At 36.4% G+C, this 25,539-nt stretch overlaps 1 protein-coding gene across 9 annotated transcripts in view; it reads left to right on the top strand.

Moving 5' to 3' along the window:
- The window catches only part of snu (ABC-type transporter snustorr), a 490,105-nt gene that overhangs the window by 384,134 nt on the left and 80,432 nt on the right, over nucleotides 1–25,539 (top strand). For 8 of the 9 annotated variants that reach the window (XM_083114471.1, XM_083114472.1, XM_083114475.1 and 5 more), the window contains exon 2: nucleotides 11,388–11,588. In XM_083114471.1, coding sequence (XP_082970597.1) covers nucleotides 11,388–11,588 — 201 coding nt within the window. Of the gene's footprint in view, nucleotides 1–1,138; nucleotides 1,264–11,387; nucleotides 11,589–25,539 lie in introns of those variants that run through there. The other variant, XM_083114474.1, reaches the window with a different exon arrangement.

The following is a 25,539-nucleotide window of genomic DNA, read 5'->3' as shown; positions in this document are numbered from 1 at the left end:
GGTCGTAGGAGGCAAGAAGAAATACATTGCGCTTATGGGAGTATTATTTTATTCGTTCTCATGGGAATATCAAACATCCAATGACGTAGAAAAGTACATGGACGGAAAAAGGATACATTGAACTATGTCATAGAAGTAGGAAGAGTCGAAACTCCCATTTCATTAGCCGTAGCTTGAAGTTGAAGTCGATTTCCCATAATACATGGAATTCTGTAAATACTTATTGATCATATTTGTCAAACATCGTGTCTAGCTTCATAATCACCTTTAAAAACCGCATCCACTTGCAACATCGAGAGAAATTCATACTCTTTTGGAGCATGGAGGGGCAAATCGAACTTCAGACTTAACTTTGGAAGGGGGGTCAAACTTAGAACTTAATTTTTGGGGGGCAGAATCAAACTTGGGACTTAACTTTCTAGAACTTGGGACTTAACTTTCGGGGACAGAATCAAACTTGGGACTTTGGGAACCAGGACAGCAAGTTTTCCATCCCGTAAAAAGTCCATAACTATTTTGCTAAATAACTTACATTTGTGCAATCATAAAATATACTCTTCAATACTTTGTTACTCAGGTTCCAGGAGGTTAAAAAAAGTATCCTTAATTTTGAATTTAGTAACCTGAAAATTTGGCGGGCAAGCGCCTCCCCCCTTGCCACCGCCAAGTTACGCCTATGTAGTCAAGGTTTTTTTTTAGTAGCAGTGCTCATTCCGACGATATTGAAATAAATGCACAACTGGCGCGAATCGATTGAAGGTTTCAGATCCAAACGGTATATGGAGCTCTTGTTATGTACGTTTCCACATACAAAATATGTACATCTGGTGTCGTAAACGCGGCTTCTAAAAATCCTTAATGCGTCTGTCAGTAATATAGGTTGTAGTCAGTACATGCCTGGAAACTGGGAGGAAAGTTTTTAAAAACATATAAATAAATAGGAAAAGCATTGAGCAAATATGCTTTGTACGCTGCACGCAATGCTTTTGTGGATGGCCATTATCAATGGAACATCCGTTTGACCCCCCGGATGATCATGTATTTGCTTTCGGACAGTCCTATATTGTTGGCGAAGGCTGCGCGTGAATATCGTGTCAGATGGAATGTTTCCCAACCTTAAGGTACGTTCAGTAGTAAGCAGTGTTCGTAAAAGTTCGTTTGCAACATATGCTGGGAATTCTGTGAAGTTCTAAAGGGACACTAAGGATAGTCGAATCGATAATCGTGAAACGGATTTAGGATCTCAGATTGGAAACAAACAGAGTAAGTACGCTGCGTTTTCTAGTGTTATGAGTTGGTTATAAATGTACTTGAATATTGTGAACCTCTTCTTATATCGCAAACTGAGAAGAGGAACGTAATTTTCTGGATGTTTTTTGACAAGGAAAGCGTATTCACTAAATAGAAAAGAGTAGCATAGTCTTACACATCAGATTGCCTCCTTATTCGATAACCAATACTCATTTTGCAGCAGTAAAAACCATATGAACTAGGTAAGGTGTAATAGCGTAATAGTTAATTAGAAAATTATACGTCAGGGGCGTATATTCAGGGCTATCTAAGCTATCTGCAAAGCCCACTCTCAGAGACCAAAGCACAGGAGGAGAACAATGTCAGAATATGTGCATAAAATGGTTCAGTTCAATAAGAAAATGAACCTGAGTTTCTTAGGAGTTGGAAACCTTGCCACTTTCCTTGAATTTGCAAGACGATGCAGGAGGGTACCGTGTGCGTTGAAACATGACAGAACTTCTAGCATCAGTGTTGCAAACCCATTTTTCCCTGCTGTAATTTTCCCAGGAACGGGGAATTTTGGAGCGAAACTAGTGCAGAAAACGGCAAAACGGTGACATATGACGGGGAAATTACCCTCTGAAATTTTCAAAAAAAATCGATCAATGAACAAAACAAGTCCCCCCCCCCAGCAATTTTTTGTCCATTCGAACACTATGATATGGTGAGATAGTCCAGGTTTTGAACCCAGTATACGTCACTGTTATACGTATATGTGTGTGTAGGTGACAAAAATAGAGTATAGTTCAAATCCGGGAACTTTTCTAACGGTGGAAGCGGCCCCGGCGCCTACCCAGCGTCGAATAACATGGGTACCTGGGGGAAACCCTGGGGGGTAAAGGCGGTCAGGGGCGTGATGCTGATCACATCACCCCCACTCACGACCGGATCAAGAAAGTGTGAGGCGTTACCCCCACACCCCCTATACGCCTTCATGGCGTGGTGCTATGCACAGGGGAACACTTTACCTTTTTTTTTTACCTTTAGACAATAATGTATACCAGGGATCGCCAAACTGTCGATCGCAAACCGGTAGCTTGCGGGGTCATTTCCAGAAGCTCGTGAGGGGTTTGGTTAGAATACACGGTCGATAAGAGCGGCAATATTTGAGTAAAACTTTGGCAGAAAGATATGCTTTTGCTGATAGGTGGACATCTGTACAACGCGTTCCAATATCTGTGACAACCTATTCACCCAACCTAATAAATATTGTGGATGAGAGTAAGTCCCATTCTTATCATTAACATGATAAGAAGCAAGATGATAATGATTAGGGGCAAGTATTTACATTTTACTGTATTTGCAAGGAAAGTATTTAGGTTTTGTACTCTCTTTAAGAAACGACAACCTCTGTACGTTGCAGAGAAATTTAAAATAATACTTTGATGTGAATTGATTTGATTTTGGTTATTTAGTGTCGCTTTTCTGTCACTTTTGGCTAATGGCGGCGATGAGGATTTGTGATGATATGATGAAATTGATGAAGGGGCACTCACATGTTCATGCCGAGATTCTCACCCAAGGTCCATGGCGTCTTAGTGCTGTAAAAAATGACTATATCTTAAAGTTTTTATAAACCAACAAAGGAGCGTGAAAAATTGAATCCACACTTGGTAGCTCGTCATGTATTTTCAAATGTGGGAATTAGCTCAAGGGCTTGAAGACCAATGATGTACACGATATATAAATATATTTCTGCCTAGCGGTTTCTCTTGTATGACACGGACTGATAAACTATGAATCTATATTAAAGAAACAAGATAATCTGACAGGTAATTGAAAACGTAATTCCTAAAATAAAACAAGAATTGCTTGATTCATTGATTTGGTAGGTACCAGTTTCATAGATCGGAGACACATTACAATCGGATATTTTGTGTTTCGCATAATTCGTACTTACCAATTGTGTATTGCGGAACATAGTTCAAGGTGTCATTATGCTTTTTACACGAAAACAAACACTTTTTCTAATAAAAGAACACATTTTTCTAAGTGCTGCCGAATGCACGTAACGGTGCGATATTGCTTACTTTGCGAATGATATCGCTTCTTTTGTTTTCGAATATCAGTGTTTCCAACCTTCTTCACCGAAAAATACCTACTATCGTGTTCGTCACGTGTGCAAATTGTACATTGTGCACGGGTAGCTGACGGATAGCCCCACGAACCATTCCGGAAAGGTTTGGTTAGGTTAGGCAAGCATAGTTAAAAAAAAGGAAGGTTGGAAACACTGACATGATTTCCCGGTCAGATACCACGATGAAAAAAAATACCTCGACTAACGTTGGAAACCTTAGAGAAACTCATTTCCGTAAGTAGTTTCTTCTGTAAAAATGAAGAAATGTGTCTCCGATGTATGAAACTGTTGCCAATTTGGTATATTTTAATTCGCTTTTCTGCCACTTTTGGCTAATAGCGAAGATAAGGATGAGTGATGATATGATGATGGGACACTCACAAAAAACAACCATGCCCAAGCCGGGATTCGAACACGTGACCCCTGTCGACGTAGCAGGGTGTGAAAACCACTGAACAAATAAGTTAGTATAGGCTAATGGGATTGGAGTACAGTTTAAATTGGGAATGAAGCCACTGTGCTATGTCCACATTGGGGATCGAAAAAGGGACCCCTTGATTACAAGACGACAATGTTACCAATCCGCCATCGGGAATGCCCTAAAGCGTGACAGATTGTCCCTATGTGAAAGGGCAAGGGGACAGAAATAGAAAGAACTGGGAAAGTGTAAGCACCTTTTCAGTTTCATTCCGAGCGTGCATTTGCTCCACTTGCTGTTATGCAAAGCAGACACGCAAGACAAGAGATGTGTCGAAATTTCCGTCGCCTCAGGGCAGGTTTTTTTTGGAGGCAGTTTCGCTGCGCCCGTTCCTCATTAGGAATCAACCTAGGGACATCCGAATCGGGGACAGAGCGTTTCCTGACACACATATACCACTTGCGACGCCTCGGTCGGGGGTCAATCAGCGCCAAGCAGCGATGATAAGTCAGGGATTGCTTGCAACTAACGCCGTTCCTATCTCAGGAGCTACTACACCTAGCGAATAACTCCTTTCACGTCATTGTTCCGTCTGGTTCTTTGACAATCAACCCTTCCTCCTCCACTTTCATCAGTTACCAACGCACTGCGCAGGTTACTTTTTGCCGTATTTAAATTGTTCTCTCTCTCTTTCGATTCAAACGGTAAATCACAGAATCGCCTAAATTAGATAGAAATTAACAACAAATTACAGAGGGAACAAAATTGGAGACAATGGAATAGTCAATCAGAGCAAAGCACCAAACGTCAAGCAGCGTCTTCGCTGTACAATAGTTCTCAGATAGGCGACAGTCGCAATACCAGGTTCAATATACAACAAATAAATTGGGTAAACTATTTAGGTCAGCGGAAATAGAAATACAAATATATGTGTACATGTATAAATATGTCAAACTACTAAAGTAGAAATGATAAGGTCCAGCTACTTAGCCTAATTCTAGTATAATATATCTCGAACACTGTGATACAATGTTAAATGTTCAATTAGCATGACAATAGTGTGAAAGAGGAAAATATGAAAACAAAGCAAACCAAGGTGTGGGAAAAGTTCACAAATAACAAAACTAGAAGGCAGGCCATATGTGTTGCCTAAACTTCAACAAAAATGCAAACCCACCATGATTACTCCTGTCCTGTCCTGTCGATTCTTTGAGAAATGTTAGTTAGCTAAAATTTGATAAACTTGTTTAAACCGTTGAATTGTGCTTTCAGTGGATACAGAACCCAGAAGCTCATCCTAATTGCGAAATACTAATTGTGCTATCGTTTTCGCAAATGTATTGATATTAATCCATCTTCCATGAGCATCAATTTTGCTTATGTGGAAATTTACTTCTTTGTTTTCATCATTCAGTATTTTTCCAACTTTCTTAAAATTCTGTAATGCTCTCATCATTGATCAATTTTCTCCTTTTTAGTAATTTTGCAAATTTTCTCTCTTCTGTTTTCATCATTCTGTATATTTCCATCCTGTATTTTAAAAAAATAATCATTCTGTAATATTTCTCAAAAGTTTTCATCATTCCATAAATTTTCTATTTTCCCCCACCTTAATCATTAAATTTCCTTCTATTGATTTCGTCATAGTGTAGGTGCTGCTATCTTTTTAATAATTCTGTAAATCTTTTCTTTAATTTTTTGTCGTTCTGTAAATGTTTTTCTACAGTGTTCATAATTTTTAGCATTCTCTGAATTGCCTCCTAACGGTTTTCATCATTCCATAAAATTTCTATTTTCCCCCACCTTAATCATTAAATTTCCTTCTATTGATTTCGTCATAGTGTAGGTGCTGCTATCTTTTTAATAATTCTGTAAATCTTTTCTTTAATTTTTTGTCGTTCTGTAAATGTTTTTCTACAGTGTTCATAATTTTTAGCATTCTCTGAATTGCCTCCTAACGGTTTCATCATTCCGTAATTCTCAATTGTTCGTAATTTCCTCATTTTCTGAATATGCTCCACTAATCTTCGACGCGTCGTTCGTGTAAGATCATTTCGTGGTTTTGCAACCCAAGGTCGGTAAACGCAGACACCTTCGTGTCAGGTGACGAAACAGAATGTCGCCAGATGAGTTTCTTCCATCAGAAGGCTTAGAGTTGTGTATAAATGCTGCGAGTGTCTCAACATTGTGTTATTAAGTTGTTTCTGCGAACATTCCTTCTTCTGACTGTCCTCGGTGTTGCTAGTCATTATCAGGTAATGACAGGGTAGAAAGTGTAGAGCAAACAGTCGGGTGTTTATGTTAGGACACGTGACAGGTAGGTGGCGGATGCGCGCTCATCCGTCAAATGGTCTGGCAAGATGTCCCTTGGCATACACGACTGGCTAATATCACTTGCAGAAATTGATGCATGTTGACAATTAAAATTATAATCGTTTCAACTACGCCAACGGGGAGGTTCTATGAGTGTGAAGGGAATGAAAAAAAAAAAGCATCGTGCAAGAGTGAATGAAGGCTTTGGTTTCCTAAGAAAGGAGTCTCGCATATTCCTTGCTTCTTGTACTGATAAAATGTATTTCTTAATCCCGAATGCAGCAGGTACTCTTGTAAACAGCAAATTCAAATGACGGATGCACTTCCTATGTTCATCTCGTACATTCTTGCAAAGGAGCAAGGAACCAAATCTCCGGAACAAATTACACGTCGTATGAGAGAGGATGGCCTTGTGTTGAAGGGCCAGGGGACGCCTTCTGGAAATAATCTTCAGAGGTCTAGAACGCGGAAAGGAAGACTGGCTTACGCAAGGCTTCTTAGCAAAGGCCACCAATGGCTGAGCGGACTGGATCCACTTTGCAATTGTAACTTGTTACTTGTTGAGGAACGTCTGCAATGTGGGATAAAAGTGATATTCTGTTCAAGATGGAGTAAATGAACTTGTAAGTCTCTCTAAAGAACAGTTGCTTTAGCTTGAAATCCTATTGGCATTGTAGAATAATAAATATTAAACAAGGGTTTCTGGCTTGTGTGTCCATTGTCAAATTTCATTGACCAGTAAAAAAAAAATAACACTGCACTTTGCAAAATCATCGAAACTCCCTGTTTTGTTTCACAATGTTGAAAACAGCAGTAGGATAATTTAAAATTTCTATTGTATCGTCCATGCAAGGTGAAACCGTATCTCGGGGTCGGATCCCACTTTAAACTGTAAGTCAAGTCCGGATTAGCCTTTCTGTGCATAAAATGGACTTATGGCCGTGTGCACGAACGAAGGTCAAATTTTAAACTCGGATCATTGGAAAATTCCATTGCACGATGACTGTTCAACACTTGAGCGCGATCTAGGAACATCAAAACGAGTTTATCTTCTGATCGGCCATTCGCCACCGTTTTGGTGGCTGATCCTGGTTCACAATACTGACGCTTCGACTGCAGGCACTTGTTTTTTAATATAAAAAGAGCGGAAAGTGATATCGAGGGCTTGCAAACGCTAGAGATGTTGGATGTACAATGCTGATAATTCGAGAATTGTGTAAACTAAAAACTGCCAAAATAATAATAATAATTTGTGGTTCTGTGGTGCAAAGTGGTAATGTTTCTAAATACTATACTTTCTATCCCAGAACACAAAACATATATAAATGTCATATATTACGTGCAAGTGCAAGGTAAATTAGAACAGAGCAAAGTTACGATGGTGTTGGAAATATGAATGTATTAATTTACGAAAATACATGTTACTGGCTATTTACACGACACGACAATATAAATATATAAGAATTAGAAAATGAAAAATTCAAATACATAACACAGTACAATAATAATAATAATAATAATAATATATATTTATTGTTCGGCGTTGTTCTCTCAAAATCGAATGCATTTCGTAAGGCATTGAAGTCCCGTAGAAGAAGGTTCCATGCTTTCTCCTTATCCATTTATCCTGTGCCGTCAGTTCTTTTTTAATATTATTATTTCTTTACACTCTACAATATCCTTGTGCTCGTCGACAAGCTTGATTAGTACATCTCTCAAATTCAGATTTGCAGCCCGAATTATTTTCTTCTCCTACATGTTGATACTTTAACACATCACATTACTCTATGGGGTTCTTGTTTTAGCCAACCAATCAGGTATAGCCTTACAAATTAATCTCGGATCAGTTGAACGGAATCTCCTGAACGTCGTTTTTCGTTGGTGCAATGCAAATCTTTAAACCAAGTTTATTTAGAGTGGATTAAAATTGACCTCGTTCATCTGAACTTCGAAATAATCGGCGTTGGTGCACGCGGCCATTAAAGCATCAAATCAAGCAAATATTTTATATGTAATATAGCTATGCTTCAATTAGTACAAAGCGTGTAATGAGAAAAACTAGAGGCTCGGTGTTAAGTTCACATCCAGGGCACATAAAGCACACACGAACATTATATTTGCAATCTACCCTACGTCCTAACCATTTGTGTATTGCATTATGCTCATCTGAATTTTTCCTGTTTTCATTGCGAAATTTCTTTTCCGGCAATGTCCATAGCAACGAGGCTGCTTGTGTCACCTTCAGCACGTTAATTCCATTGTTGGGGCAACAGAAGCGGATTTCGTGATATCTTGGGGTCACAGCACGTTCAGGTCCGTTCGTGATTGCACGTAAGGAATTTAATTTATAAATGCGGAATATAACAGAACGGAAATTTGGTTTTCATTTCCTGGATGTCCTTGCACGTGGATTTCCCTGTGCCTGTTCATTATGAACTCTGCTGCTACAAGGGAATGATTCGTAGATAGCGCACTTCTAACAGTTGAGTTAAACTCTATGAACTATTATCTTCCTCTGATAACATTTCTTTTTGAATGTTTTTTTCTCTTTTTTTGGTATCTTGATGTTCTTAGTTTTTATATATTTCACAAACAGTTAGCTATAAAAATCAATTTATAAAATGTAAAGTAGAGATGGTTAAGTGGAAGAAATGGGTTGTGCCTTAACTTCACCATCCAAAACAAGGAATAAATAAATACGTAAATATTGCAAGGAAACAAAATCGATTTTTTCCATAGTGGCGGGAAATTTGATCCAGTTTTCCAACTGATCATTTTCATTTCCTTCAAAAACCATTTGGCTTGGCCTGCTTGCGGTAAAATAATTTTAATATATTAATTGATTACAAGGCATCAATACTTAGAATATTGGCCTACGTGTCCCACCGGGATTTGAACTCAATCTTGCTGACAGGAGAGGAGAATCAATTAAGTCCAATAATTTATAAAATAATCTTTTCTGTAATCAACGTAACCAAGCACTAGTGTTGGAATTTTAAAATGCTTAATTTTTGGATGTATCATTATTATTATCATCACGAGTCATAGGCTCCAATAGGTATACGTGTTAAGTTAGAAAGAAAGGCCAATTTATTTTCGCATTCCTGCAGTAGCTAGAAAAATAAATACAAAAAAGATATCAAGTTTGACATAACTTGTATTGAACACAGATCTTATGATAATACGTGGTGGTTAAAATACCAACAATTTTCAAGTTTAACGTTGTCGCTTTGTAATCAAGGGGTCCCGGGTTCGATACCCGGTGGAGACACATGTCACAATGGTTCGGACCCCACTTTAAACTGTAGGCCCAGTCAGTGCATAAAGTGGACTTATAACAACAATTCAATCAATTATTTTAACGAATCACAATGTGCTTTGAGGCAAGGCTTCCTAATATCACTTTATAACTGCTTTCAACCTTTCGTGGTTTATGGAGATGAGTGAGTAAAAGTGATGCAGATGACAGAACCAATTGAAAATAATTTCCTTGTCTAGTCTAGAATTCGAACCTTGGATTTCTGGTTTTATGATGGCTTGTACTAACCACACCACTTAAACTGTATATATATATAATTGCTAATAACAAGAATAAGTGCAATATGGACGTTGGAAATACAAATGACATGGACGAACATGTAAGCTTTGTTAAGTAAATAAAGAGAACGTATGTTCCCAAGAATCATCCGATGCGCGTTGTTGATTTCGTGGAAGGAAACATAATGCAAGGGGCTTTGTTAGCATTCCTGGCGTTCCGTGGTCGACGCCTGCGAGTTCCTGTTACCCAGTCGCAGCCGTTGTTTGGACGACTTTGACGAGTGGCCGCGCGACGATTTGCAGTCGTAAGAGATTGCGACAGAAAATGTGATCAGTCGGCAGAACGTTTCCATGCCACGCATTCCAGACACACGGAAAATCACTGCGGAGTGTCAAGTGGACAGTTTGCGAATGGGGCTACACGTACGTCAGCAGGAAGGGGCTCTCCGATAGTCTAGTGGTTGGGGATATGGTCTTGTAATCAAGGGTGCTCGGTTAGGAGGTGTCACGGTTCGAATCGATGTTGCGAAAACCGACGAACACACTTTCCCTTTCCTAGGATTAAAATTATCCTTTTTGCACACAAATGTTCACTTCATCACGGAAATCGTGATCACAAGATCCCAGAAGCATTGGCCGCTTACAAAACACAAATTTACAAAAATACTAGGATTTATTTAATGAAAATAAGGCTAACGAGGGAAGAGCAAGAAAGGTTTAGATTTAATATGAAATTGTACATGTTCCAAAAAATATAGAAAATATGAAAATTTTCATGACAACGTTGACCATTGGCTGTGCTACTGTAATAATTTTACAGGTTAGATAATGAAAGGGTAATGATTGTTCATGGTTGTTCCCAAACCACATTATTTTTTTTAATTATAACCACGTTGGAGAAATAAATTACACGACGAAAAAGTAAAATCTGTGTTAGACCTATTATTTCTTCAAATTTCTCTGCAAATTTTGGTATTTTTTATAAAGTTCTTTTTTTCCTAGAAGAAAGCTACTGTTCATTTATTTATATACGGAAGATTTTTTTTTTACTGAAGAGAATAACCCATAAGAACACTCATATTTTTTATGCTGAAAGATGGATCTTCCGTGAGTGATTTGGAAATAGCATGGGTCTTCCCGATGGCGTAGTAATAACGCTCTCGCCTTGTACTTCAGGAGTCCCGGGTTTCATCCCGGAGGAGACATATTGCACAGTGGTTCAGCTCTCAGTTTAAACTGTACATCCAATTCCGATTAGCGTTTCTGAGCAGAAAGTATACTTAAAACAAAATCCGAATTTCACTTAGATTTGGAAATGGGAACCATTTGTGTTAGTGTCTGTTACACTTGAACATTGTTGTTAACTGCTTTGTGTAAGAGTGAGGGAAATCATATCTCCCATCTCTTACCACGAGACAATCCATTATAGTATTTAGCGAGGAAAGTGTGCAGTTCAAAATAAGTTTTTTTTAAAATAGTCAGCCCTCATTTTACAATCTTTTCCTACCTTTGACATTATTCCTTTTTAGGAATGCCAGGACAAAGGGGATGGGGGTATGACCCCCACCAAACCCCCATTGGCCACGGCACGGGTTCTTATGTAGGTCACGTATTAACAATACTGTAGCATTTTTATTTCTTCGCATATAGGTATTTTAAATTTGTTTTTTTCTGTTTTATATTTTTTCGTTGAACTTACGTGTAAGGAAGTGTTTGTAATCAACTCATGTTCTTGTGTGTCCTTCGCAGAGAGTCCACGATGGAAGAGGGCCAGGGGCAGCCCCAGGGGCCCGTCGACCACCAGGGGCAGCTGCAGCCGCGCCACTCGACGGTGTGGACCCGCAGGCAGCAGGCGGTGTGCGTAAGGAGGGCCTTCAAGCACTATGGCTCGAAGAAGAATCCTAACGTTGTTCTGTGCAACCTCAACATGACAGTTCCTAAGGGAACAATGTAAGTACAACATTATCTTTCTTTATTGCCATTCTTGTCTGCTCTCAAGTATTTACGATGCATTATTTTAGTACAGCCACGAAAAGTAGTTCTTGCAACATTTCTCCCACAGACATCCAGCACCAGACCGGAAACGTGACTCTTTTAGAGTCGAATTACTTTCGGAACATCTCCAGCAGATTACGCGAGTCTGTCTAGCGAGCCTAGTGGGCGTTAAGAGCCTAAGCAGGGTGCTTAGCTATAGGTTCTGGGTTGAGTTGACGTCAGCGGCTCGCTTCGTTGATTGGCTGCTTCGAGAGTTGTGACTCGTTCCGAAGCTTCGAATGCATAATGGGTGCGACCATACCTTCATATTTCAACTTGTAACAGCTATTTTGAACATTGTGAGACATTGAATCACACAAGATTGCAATTTTTAAATTTACTAAGGAGGATATAACCTACATATTCAACCTCACAAGTGAGAAGAAATAATTTCTTCATAAATATGAAAACAATAACAAGCTGTACTGCGCAACTCCGCCATATTTCTATCTCCCTGTCTTCAAACAAAAGAGCGTCGTTTTCAGTCTGTATTTGGATGTGATTCCACCTCCTATGTCAATGTGAAGATGGAGGCGTAAATGTTAAATATCCTAACATTCGGCAACCACGCCAAGCTCTTCTGGGTGTTTGGGTTGCGAACATTCAAGGGGTAAAGACACCATCTGAAATATCATACTGTTCAATAATTCTTTCTTCCGTGTATAAAGACTGAGAAACCGACTAAAAATGGTAAATTTACAGATAGAAAGAGTCTATAAATGGCTTATATGGTAGTTCTTATGTATGGAACATTAATCATTATATACGATGAAAAAAGAATGTATAATATATTTTCAACGGTTGATAATTTATTTATTGAACTCAACAGGTACATGCCTAATTACAGAGCCCATATAATAGATACATAGTTAATACACTTACATATATTTCTGTAATATAGAAATAGAAGAAGAAAAATATATTTTAAATTAATAATTATGTATATATATACACACACACACATAATTGTTAATTTAAATGTGATTCCGGTTTACAGTACAGTCAACGGCAATGGCTGAACTTCCTATTGAAAAGTTGCTATTAAAGTTGGCTAATCGCCTGGGAGTTAGACAACACGCACAACGCATTACAGGGAAGCGAGTATTTGAGGATACAGGTGTCCCATTTTTTTGGCCGATGACTGTACGTTCCAATTTCGTCTTCTTGTCACAATTAATTAAAACATAGGAAATGTGTTGATTAAACGGTTTTGAACTATAGTAAAGAGGCGACTTACCATTGTGCTTGGGTATATATGAAGGTGGACATAGATGTATACTCTGTTCCGCTAATCTCTGGACCTAGCGAACGAAAACAAGTGAACGACTCGCGAGTGCAGCTCCCAGTCGTTTGCAGCAGCGAGCACTGCTTTGCTCTGCCAACTCGCCTTCTCTTCATATGCAGTTACTGGGGTGCGGATTTATAGGCACTAAATATCTCTCAAATAGGCAGGCAAAAAGGCACCAAAATGGTGAAGATGGGCACTTAAAAGGGCTCTATAAAATAAGGAAAGGCACTTAAAAGGGCACCCCAAAATTAAAAAATAATAATAAAGTAGGCATTGAATGTGAACTTATTTCAATACACAAGGTTGGTGGGGGGTCATAACCCCCTCTTCTGTGGCCCAGTATTCCTAAAAAAAGAACATCAAAGGCAGGGAAAGATGATAAAATTGTGAATTACATAAAAATCCTGTCGAGTTATAACATTATCATCAGTTTTGATATGCAATTCAAAATAGTACCACAGATAAACAGATAAGGGTATCTGTGATAGTACCCGTGGGTCGGCCGAACTGTCCTTTCTATTTAGCTGCTGCGTTAGGGCCTCCCCGATGGCGCAGTGGTAGCGTCGTTGCCTTGTAATCAAGGGGTGCCGGGTTGCGTATTTACACACCCTCCAGTGCTGTAGAACCACAGCTTTATAACGCTTTCTTATTGGCTGTGCGCACCGGAAGTGTTTATGTTCCTTGTCCGTCATTCCTTGTTTGACTGTTTACAGGATAAGTATGGAAAGATCAGACTCGTGACTATTTAGCAATAAAATTTGTAATCAAATTGTTGAAATTATGCTAAGAAATATTGAATTAAAAAATCAGTATGAGGCCATCGAAAAAAATAATGTTGATACCTCTGAATGCGCTTGTTACAATTATATGAAGTGCTTACTGCGTTAAAGGAGAAATTTCATATCTTGGAATATACTAAATAATTCCATTTCTGTATAATCAACCGTGGACGTGACATAGAAAATATACAATAAATGGGACGGTGCATAAGTAGTTACAATGTTTGCACTGATGTGACTTTAAATAAGAAATCCATTCACTTCAAGAAGAGTTCTGATTGCCTCTCTTTCAAAGCATTAATGTGCTAAAAAATTAACCTCAGTTTGAAGAGGTTTTCTATTTTGTTGGGATGGATCTCTGAAATCTACACTGTCAGTTTCAACCCTGCCATCTAGCGTTACCTTGAAGAAACACTGCATTAACTTCCGGAATGACAGCCAATCAGAAGCCACATATCGCTGGAGCTTCTGCAGCACTATAAGGTTTGTAAATACGCTGCCGAGTTCGATACATAGTGGTTCGGATCCCACTTTAAACTGTAGGTCCAGTCCCGATTAGCCTTTCTGTGCATAAAGTGGACTTAAAACAACAATTTAATCAATCATATTTAGTTGCGTCCCTTTGGCGACTGCAGTAACCCTCCCTCGCTCTCGCTGTTGTAACAATCGACGCGCTCTCTGTCGAGGGGAAGGCACTGGATGGATCTTCTGGACGGCTGGAGAAAGCTGCTGGATGGACCACCGCCGAGATCACTCCGTGCTAGAGCTGTTCATCTGGAACGTTCATTCAAATTGTCATCAAGAGCCCGGATGTTCAGGCACTGAAAAATATTGAAAATGGCAGGCAAAAAGGCAACGAAAAATTGAAGAAGAAAAAAAAGAGGCAGTGTATGTCGAAAAAAAGGCAGTCAAGTTTCAAAAAGAGGCAGTATAAATTGAAGAAGAGGCATTAAAAATTGAAGAGAAGGACTTAAATTCTTCTTAAATCTTTAAAAATGTATTTACACATAATAATTTGAATAACATGGGTTATTGAAAAACGAAATCAAATAGAAGAAGAGAAATATAATTTTAAAAAATACCTTGTCGGAATGACAAAAGAGGCAAAGAAAGGCAAAAATGTTTGAAAAAGGCAGCGTAAGGTGTAATAGGCAAAAAAAAAGGCATCATAAGGTATTGTTCAGAATGTTAAGAACCTTCGGATCGGTGTACTTTTGTGTTCAATTTTTGTCTACCAGCGTCGGAAACGAATAGGCATTTTGCCCAAAATCCGGGCTCTAAATCATTATCGTTTACGCGTTACCACGTGGGGAAAGGTTGGTCAGTTGGAGAATGGTATCCGTTAATCCACAAAGCTGCACACTTTTCGGCAGATAAATCTTTGATGACTGCATCATTAATAGACACGATTCTGTTTCTTACGTGGTTAAGGATTGGTGCACTTTGTAATTTCAATCTCATTTTCTTTAAGGGGGGTAAAAACATTCCCGGCAGGGATACAAATCATTTTCTCTTTCCTGGGATATAATGTTTTGTGCGGGGTAAATCCCCTGCACCCCCCCCCTTAATTTGCACACTGGTTAATGTATTCGAGTTGCACTCAAGGGGTCACAGGTTCGATACTCGATGGTTCTTAGTCCACAAACTGTGCTTCGGCTTCCGAGTAGCCCCGTCAGTGCATGACGTGGCTGTGAAACAAATTTTGTCAAAAACTAAAATACATAGTTTCCCTCGATGCATGCAAAGACGACTAGAAAAGTTTTAAAGGCTTTCATCTTTTCTTTCTGGGTTATGTTACGTTGCCTTTCTACCTTGGGGGTTAATCGCCACGATGAGAATGAATGATGAACCGATGCAAAATGGGACGAAAAGCCTGTCACGATTACTAACCGTGAGTTTTGAATCTGGGATCTCCGGAATTGAAGTGTTCAGCTTTGCACCCTCCTAGAACCCAGATTTTGATAACCTCTTGGAATCTATGTTTAAATATATACACATATTCAGGGCAATGCCCTTGCACCCCTCCTCCCCCCCCACCACGAAGGAAGGACTGAATTGAATCCAGGAATGGATTCCCTTCAATATTATGGAAGTAATTTTAAATATGTGTAATTCTTCATAGTTGAGAAAAATTAGTGTAGTTTTTTTTTTAAATCGTTTGTCACGGGCTGCTAATTTAATAAATAAACTAATTAACTCAACTGACTCAACTGAGCTGAGCTTAACACCGCAACAACGAAGAATCGCTCGCCTCACCTGCTGGGCGAACTAAACATTACATGAAATATAATACGGTCAGGATAAGTGCCTAACAGTCGGAGTTACCGAGAATAAACCTAGGAGGATTTGATTTTAAATACCTGAAATGACGTTACATATACTACGGTGTTTCTGAATATACATATATATTAAAGCACAGATAAATACACATTACATCTTGCCCTCTTTCACTCGATCTCACATTCATTCTCTCATTCTATGGCATATCGCGACAATATGACAAATACAAAGGTTAGATTATTTACTACTTTGACCATACTCTTGCTATGTCTTGGCTACATTGCCTATTACAATTTATCGTTTAGGATTTTAAGTATAAAGTGAATAATTGTTAGTAGTATCTGACCGCGCCAAGGACAATTAGTGCCCTCGGGCGTTAATTAATTTGCATGTAATTAAGAACTAATTTGCATAATATGAATAAATTAGCAAGTACTTAGAATACTTTACATTTATGTATTTGCATGTTTATAACTTTTTATGAATATATAATTATTTATTTTATGAAAAATATGTATATAGAAGGTAATTAGAGGTACTAAATGTTATGCATATGGTTTTATATTCATTACTGCAAAGTATGTAATGTATGAAACTATAATAATTAATGTTTATAATATTGAAAATAAGTTTTCTATGGTTTATGAACCGCTATGAACGGTGGTAATGGGTGTACGTACAGGTTCAATTACGATTGGGGACGGTCCCGGTACTCGAACCCGAGATATGTAATATTATTAATTAGTACTATGCAGTAATTTCATCATGTTATGAAACACGATGGTGCAACACGCTAGACAGAAGACGGTGAACTCCGCGCTGAGGGTAGAGGAGAAAGGAATTTTGGGGGAAGCGCGCTCAAGGTCAAATGACGTCACAACGTCAGAACAAAGAAGGAATCTGATTGACCAATCAGAGAACGCGTCGGTAGATTTTCAGAACCGGTTTTTTCAAGGTTAACCAGTACGCAATAACAGGGGAAAGCTATGCAATACTGTAGGGCAGGGGAGGGATTCAACCAGACAACAAAGAATGTCTGAGAATGCGCAGCAAGGGTCAAATCTCTGAAGCTATGCGGTTTCCGCCGCCAATTAATATTCCGCTCAGGTTTGCCTTCAAGGCACAGGACGCTTTAGCGCAGGTTTTTTTTTATCTGTACTATGAAGAAGGGAGAGCTATTAGGGACGGGGCCTACAGTTTTCACCATTTGCTTTTATCACGGGGTAACGAACCTAGGACCCTTTGATTATTGATTTAGGTAGTAAATGTATGTTACTGTGTGCTATTTAACTTAATTTTGAGTTTATTTTTTACCAAACTTTGACTTTATGTCAAATCTTTTACAAGTTTTTATGTATTTTTACCAAAATAACACTATTTATACTATTCAGGCAACACATTTTATTAAATTTTGGACTCACAAAGACATTTTTTTCAACGTTTAACTTATTATTTTACAAGTTTTTATGTATTTTTACCAAAATAACACTATTTATACTATTCAGGCAACACATTTTATTAAATTTTGGACTCACAAAGACATTTTTTTTCAACGTTTAACTTATTATTTTACAACTTTATATTAATTTTTTACCAAAATAACACTATTTGTACTAATCAGCAACACTTTTTATTAAATTTTGGACTCACAAAGACATTTTTTTCAACGTTTAACTTATTATTTTACAACTTAATATTAATTTTTTTACCAAAATAACACTATTTGTACTAATCAGCAACATTTTTTATTAAATTTTGGACTCACAAAGACATTTTCTCAACGTTTAACTTATTATTTTACAACTTTATATTAATTTTTTACCAAAATAACACTATTTGTACTAATCAGCAACATTTTTTATTAAATTTTGGACTCACAAAGACATTTTTTCAACTTTTAACATATTATTTTTCAACTTTAAGTTAATTTTTTACCAAAATAACACTATTTGTACTATTCAAGCAACATTTTTTATTAAATTTTGGACTCACAAAGACATTTTTTTCTACGTTTAACTTATTATTTTACAACTTTATATTAATTTTTTACCAAAATAACACTATTTGTACTAATCAGGCAACATTTTTTATTAAATTTTGGACTCACAAAGACATTTTTTCAACTTTTAACTTATTATTTTACAACTTTATATTAATTTTTTACCAAAATAACACTATTTGTACTATTCAGGCAACATTTTTTATTAAATTTTGTATTTACAAAGAGATTTTTTCAACTTTTAATTTATTATTTACAAGTTTATGCCTATTTTTTACTCAAATAACACAATTCTATCTGTTCAGGAAAGACTTTTAGTTACATTTTCGACACACAAAGTGTGTGTTCTCAACTTCTATCTGTTTATTTCACAAGTTTAGGCTTATTATTACCAAAATAACACAATTCAATCTGTTCAGGAAAGACTTTTAGTTACATTTTCGACACACAAATTGTGTGTTCTCAACTTCTATCTGTTTATTTCACAAGTTTAGGCTTATTATTACCAAAATAACACAATTCAATCTGTTCAGGAAAGACTTTTAGTTATATTTTTGACACACAGAATGTGTGATCTCAATTTCTATCTGTTTATTTCACAAGTTTAGGCTTATTATTACCAAAATAATACAATTCAATCTGTTCAGGAAAGACTTTTAGTCGCATTTTCGACACACAGAGTGTGTGATCTCAACTTCTATCTGTTTATTTCACAAGTTTAGGCTTATTATTACCAAAATAATACAATTCAATCTGTTCAGGAAAGACTTTTAGTCGCATTTTCGACACACAGAGTGTGTGATCTCAACTTCTATCTGTTTATTTCACAAGTTTAGGCTTATTATTACTCAAATAACACAATTCTATCTGTTCAGGAAAGATTTTTAGTTACATTTTCGACACACAAAGTGTGTGTTCTCAACTTTTATTTGTTTATTTTACAAGTTTAGCCTAATATTTACTCAAATGACACTATTTATATTATTCAGGCACCATTTTTTATTACATTTTGGACACACACACACACACACAGAGAGAGAGAGAGAGAGAGAGAGAGAGAGAGAGAGAGAGAGAGAGATATTTTTCCAAGTTTACAGGATTATTCTCCAAGTTTACTCAAATAACACAATTTAAATGTGTTGTGAATTAGATTTTGTACACACGACGTGTGTTTTGTCAACTTTAACCCTTTCATTTTTAAGTTTATTTTACCAAAGTAAGACGGCTTAGTCTATTCAAGAAAGTTTTCAATTATATTTTGGATGCAAAAGTATATTTTGTCAAGTTCTACCCTTTTATTTTACAAGTTTAGGCTTATTTTTACTCAAATAACACAATTTCATCTATTTAGGCAACATTTTGTTTCTTATATTTTACTCACAAAGACATTTTTTTCAATTTTTAATGTATTATTTCACAACTTTATGTAATTTTTATTCTAATAACACAATTTTAAATATTCAGGCAACATTTTTTATTGCGATTTGGATTTACAAAGAGATTTTTTAAATTTTTGTATTAAATTTTCTATTTATTATGTTTTGTATTTCACATTCACTAATTTTTAAAGTTTTACTTTTTATTTTTATCTAAAAACTAAAGAAAAAGTATTTTAACTAAAAGTTATTTTATAGTTTTCGGTTTTCAGATTTCCACAATGCTATTTTTGGTTCTGTATTTCTATATTAGGATATTACAGTTCTAAGGTGTGTATAATATTTCAAAGTATTTTCAGGGTGTATTTGTTAATGCATTTGGATGATAACTATTAGGTTTTTTGGACGAACTAATGTTAAGAATATTTCAACCAATCAGAAAACGCGTCGGTTTTATTTCAACCAATCAGAGAAGGCGTCAGTTTGCTTATGAGGTATAAAAACTGCGTAAAAGCAAGCAGAAGCTATTTTGAGAAGTATTTCTGAAGCATTGCGTCAGAGAAGACATCAAGTTGTGATTATTGTCTGAGATTTGAAGACAAAGAACTCAAAAGAAGCTATAATTAAGGTAAGTGAATTGTTACATATATGTATGGTGCTTTTAAGTAATGCGTAAATGCAAATAATGAACCGAAGCACGAAACAAATATGCGTAATGTGAACAAGTACTACAACTATTTTTTCTATTTTTTACAGGTGCTTTTATTTGTGTATCTGTGACTGAAAGGGACCATTAGTAAAAGATGGCGTCTTCAACCTCCACAAACAAGGCTAACCACACTGCGGTGAGTACCTCGCAAGAGATTTTACCACTGGAATGTATATTTCTCCACTAGTTTTTGAAATAATATATAAATCCAGAAAACAAAGAAACGAAAAAAGTAAATACAGAAATGAATATGCGTAATATAAACAAGTACTACAACTATGTTTCTATTTTTCAGGTGTTCTTATTTGTGTACCTGTGAGTGGAAGGATCTATTACTGGAAATAACGCCAACAAAGTAACCAACAAGGAAATGAGTCAAATAATTGCATCATGTCCATGTTTTTCCAATTATATCTATAAGGACTGTGTGTTGGAGACTTTGAAGAGGTATACACCTGGCAAGTATATTATATGCTGGGGATGTTATTCTAATCAAGGCAACCAATTAGCCCACGATTGTGTAGTTAACCATTTCTACGAGTGTGAGTGCGTATGCTGTAAAGATGAAGAATTACTCTCTGAACGTTATTTTATTTGCCAAGGAGAACGCTGTTTGAATAAATGCCAACGATGTTTTAAGTGGATGTGCGAGAGAATCCAGTATTATTTACAGGACTTGGATAACACAAAACATATTTTTGATTTTTATATTACTAACCATGAGGATGTTGCGGATGCTTTGACGGCACACGAGGTACAGACAGAATACAAAGCTTTTTATAGTGTATTATGTGAAATTTCAAACAATATCGAACTAGTGAAAACTCTTATAGATCCTATACGCTCAGCAGAGCTTACTTATGGTAGCACAGGATTTTTGTGAGAGTTGAATAGAGACTGACTAATAACACCGAAAATGGTGCAATACATTATTGATGTACAAGGATTTATTTATAACAGAAAATTTATATTGCGTGAGATTTGTGTGAGTTCTACAAATTTGGACACTGTGTATTATGCGCTTGTGAGTGTTCCCGATTATTTCAAAGAGAACAAAGAATCGCGCTGGGTTAAAGACAATCTCCATGCATTAATGTATGATATTCCTTGTGGATGTGAAATATACTATGTCCGGAGGGCAGTTAGGAACTTGAACTGTCAAGGTGGTACATTTTTCTGCAAAGGAAAATCCCAAATTATCAAAGATTTGTTTAATATTGATAACATTGTTGATTTACAAACTGTAAACTGTCCATCCCTTAAGAATTTGTATATGTTTCAAGGAGGATTGTGCAAGTATCATTCTGATACTTCTCCCCCAGCTGAACAAGGTTGCGCATTCAGAAATGTTCAAAGACTTGTATGTTGGTACAATAATAAAAATATTAATGTGTAATGTATTTAGTGCAAATAATAAAGATTTGTGAAAAAGAAATGTTTTCTATGTTGTTATTTAGTTTTAAAGCCTTTATTCAAGGTATTTTCAAGTATTACTGGTTTTTTGGCTGCATCAACACATGGGTTATTTCTATTTGGTTTATTATACGAGGCTACAATCACTATATGTCTATGAGGACTAAAATCCACTGATTGAACCTTAAAGCTTAGGTTTACTATGTATATTGATTAAACACAGGACAACACGAATCTTACAGAGGATTGTAGGAGGCATAGGCCCACACGCCAGAGCCTTATTAGCCTGCAAGAACAACTTGTATGTTGGATTGTGACTGTTTAGCAATAATATTTATAAAGTTTAAATCATTTTCATTAGATTACATATATATTTTGGATTCAAATAAAACACTCAAGTTAAGTTTTTTAAGTTTATTTTTATTTAATATACAAATATAGAATATATCAAATTTACATATATGAAAAGTACTCTACCAAAGAGCAAAAGTCACATAGGGATTACGATTTAGCCGATGCTGAAATTCTTCCATGAGGGATTTGTAGTAAGAGAGAAATTTTTGCCACTGTTTAAAGTTGAGGGTGACTCCACCAGAGATGCTGGTGATTTCCACTTTTATATTTTCTCCACTGCCCTCGAAGGTGAAGTAAGGTTCTCCTATAATGTCTATAGATCTGAATCTGTTTTTTTGTGTGGGGAATCTGTTTTTGTAAGTGTCGAAGATCACATCTGATTTGTAGACGCATGATGGCTACTCTTTTTTATTTAGGACAATGTATTTTTTTTTCATGTTTCAAAATCAATTCAGTGTCTGCGAAAGTACCTCGAATAATGATATCCATGTTGGCATCGATGATGAATCTGGTTTCTGGTTTTATGTTGTTCATTTGGTGTGTGCCTCTGATAGACTGCATTTTGGTTTGGTATCAATAAAAAGTTTTAAAAATATGCAACTAGTGCTACAAAAGGAACGGAAATTATCGACAATTTCTGGATTATATCTAAAATTCAGTTTGCCTTTTACATATCCAATATTTACATACCAACACTAACTAGACTTCGATTTATATAAATGTAGCAGGAACTATATTTCTGAGAATCAAACTATATTAGGATTATATGTTAAACTTATACAAAACCAGATTATTCTATGTAAGTATATTTATATTGACTGGATTATTTAACAGATCAAACAGAAAGAAGGCAAATTCCACTAAACGTAGGTGATTGCATGAAAATAACTAGGTCAAGGAGTGACCAACAGTGAGCTGAGGTTATATATAGAGGGTCGCTCTTCATAATTCTTACCTTCGCTGGATCGGCGAAGGAACGCACTTGTGGGCGGTAGAACCTGAATGGGCTCCACCAAGACATCGGAGACTCGAAGCAGATGTCTTGGTGGATGAACCCTAGTAGGGTCATAGGCGCTAGGGTCAATTTGGTTATTTCTTCTTGTATGAGGAACCAATTTGGCCAACTCCCCACATTAACTTACATTGCTTATAACTAATTAAATTTGAAGAAAAATTATAATCTCTTAGACTGTAAACATATTTTATATTTAGGCTGCACAAGATCCAATGATAAAATTAAAAAATGGTAACCACCCAGACAGGGACTCGAACCCTGGACAGATAGGTTAAAACCCATCTGAGCACAAGGTATTCTTTTTTGAAAAGTTAGTTATGTTAAGAAATATCGTTTGAGAACTCTTTTGGTCTGGGTCGACAGAGAAGGAGACAGCATTTCCAAAATTTTACAGACTGGATGTATTTTACCACCACTATAGAGGTCTTTACTATATGTAATTCGAAACGCTAGAGTTTAGTTAGCTTTCAAAATTGAAGTTACATAGTACAATATGTTGAAGTTTTTGTGTTTGGCACACTTAACAAGTTACACTTATATCCATTTCAGGACAAATAATGCTAAAACTCTCAAATTTACTGTCATCTCATCAACTACTAGCAAAGTTTTAGTATTATATGTCCGTAATTAGATATAGTGTAACTTGTTATGCGTGCCAAACACAAAAACTTCAACATATTGTACTATGTAACTTCAATTTTGAAAGCTAACTGAACTCTAGCGTTTCGAATTACATATAGTAAAGACCTCTATAGTGGTGGTAAAATACATCCAGTCTGTAAAATTTTGGAAATGCTGTCTCCTTCTCTGTCGACCCAGACCAAAAGAGTTCTCAAACGATATTTCTTAACATAACTAACTTTTCAAAAAAGAATACCTTGTGCTCAGATGGGTTTTAACCTATCTGTCCAGGGTTCGAGTCCCTGTCTGGGTGGTTACCATTTTTTAATTTTATCATTGGATCTTGTGCAGCCTAAATATAAAATATGTTTACAGTCTAAGAGATTATAATTTTTCTTCAAATTTAATTAGTTATAAGCAATGTAAGTTAATGTGGGGAGTTGGCCAAATTGGTTCCTCATACAAGAAGAAATAACCAAATTGACCCTAGCGCCTATGACCCTACTAGGGTTCATCCACCAAGACATCTGCTTCGAGTCTCCGATGTCTTGGTGGAGCCCATTCAGGTTCTACCGCCCACAAGTGCGTTCCTTCGCCGATCCAGCGAAGGTAAGAATTATGAAGAGCGACCCTCTATATATAACCTCAGCTCACTGTTGGTCACTCCTTGACCTAGTTATTTTCATGCAATCACCTACGTTTAGTGGAATTTGCCTTCTTTCTGTTTGATCTGTTAAATAATCCAGTCAATATAAATATACTTACATAGAATAATCTGGTTTTGTATAAGTTTAACATATAATCCTAATATAGTTTGATTCTCAGAAATATAGTTCCTGCTACATTTATATAAATCGAAGTCTAGTTAGTGTTGGTATGTAAATATTGGATATGTAAAAGGCAAACTGAATTTTAGTTATAATCCAGAAATTGTCGATAATTTCCGTTCCTTTTGTAGCACTAGTTGCATATTTTTAAAACTTTTTATTGATACCAAACCAAAATGCAGTCTATCAGAGGCACACACCAAATGAACAACATAAAACCAGAAACCAGATTCATCATCGATGCCAACATGGATATCATTATTCGAGGTACTTTCGCAGACACTGAATTGATTTTGAAACATGAAAAAAAAATACATTGTCCTAAATAAAAAAGAGTAGCCATCATGCGTCTACAAATCAGATGTGATCTTCGACACTTACAAAAACAGATTCCCCACACAAAAAAACAGATTCAGATCTATAGACATTATAGGAGAACCTTACTTCACCTTCGAGGGCAGTGGAGAAAATATAAAAGTGGAAATCACCAGCATCTCTGGTGGAGTCACCCTCAACTTTAAACAGTGGCAAAAATTTCTCTCTTACTACAAATCCCTCATGGAAGAATTTCAGCATCGGCTAAATCGTAATCCCTATGTGACTTTTGCTCTTTGGTAGAGTACTTTTCATATATGTAAATTTGATATATTCTATATTTGTATATTAAATAAAAATAAACTTAAAAAACTTAACTTGAGTGTTTTATTTGAATCCAAAATATATATGTAATCTAATGAAAATGATTTAAACTTTATAAATATTATTGCTAAACAGTCACAATCCAACATACAAGTTGTTCTTGCAGGCTAATAAGGCTCTGGCGTGTGGGCCTATGCCTCCTACAATCCTCTGTAAGATTCGTGTTGTCCTGTGTTTAATCAATATACATAGTAAACCTAAGCTTTAAGGTTCAATCAGTGGATTTTAGTCCTCATAGACATATAGTGATTGTAGCCTCGTATAATAAACCAAATAGAAATAACCCATGTGTTGATGCAGCCAAAAAACCAGTAATACTTGAAAATACCTTGAATAAAGGCTTTAAAACTAAATAACAACATAGAAAACATTTCTTTTTCACAAATCTTTATTATTTGCACTAAATACATTACACATTAATATTTTTATTATTGTACCAACATACAAGTCTTTGAACATTTCTGAATGCGCAACCTTGTTCAGCTGGGGGAGAAGTATCAGAATGAT

This window comes from Lepisma saccharinum, chromosome 29 (assembly GCF_977018435.1).
Source record: "Lepisma saccharinum chromosome 29, izLepSacc3.1, whole genome shotgun sequence".
Lineage (NCBI taxonomy): Eukaryota > Metazoa > Arthropoda > Insecta > Zygentoma > Lepismatidae > Lepisma > Lepisma saccharinum.
The sequence above is the reverse complement of the archived record's forward strand: the minus strand, read 5'-3'. Positions and strand labels throughout refer to the sequence as shown.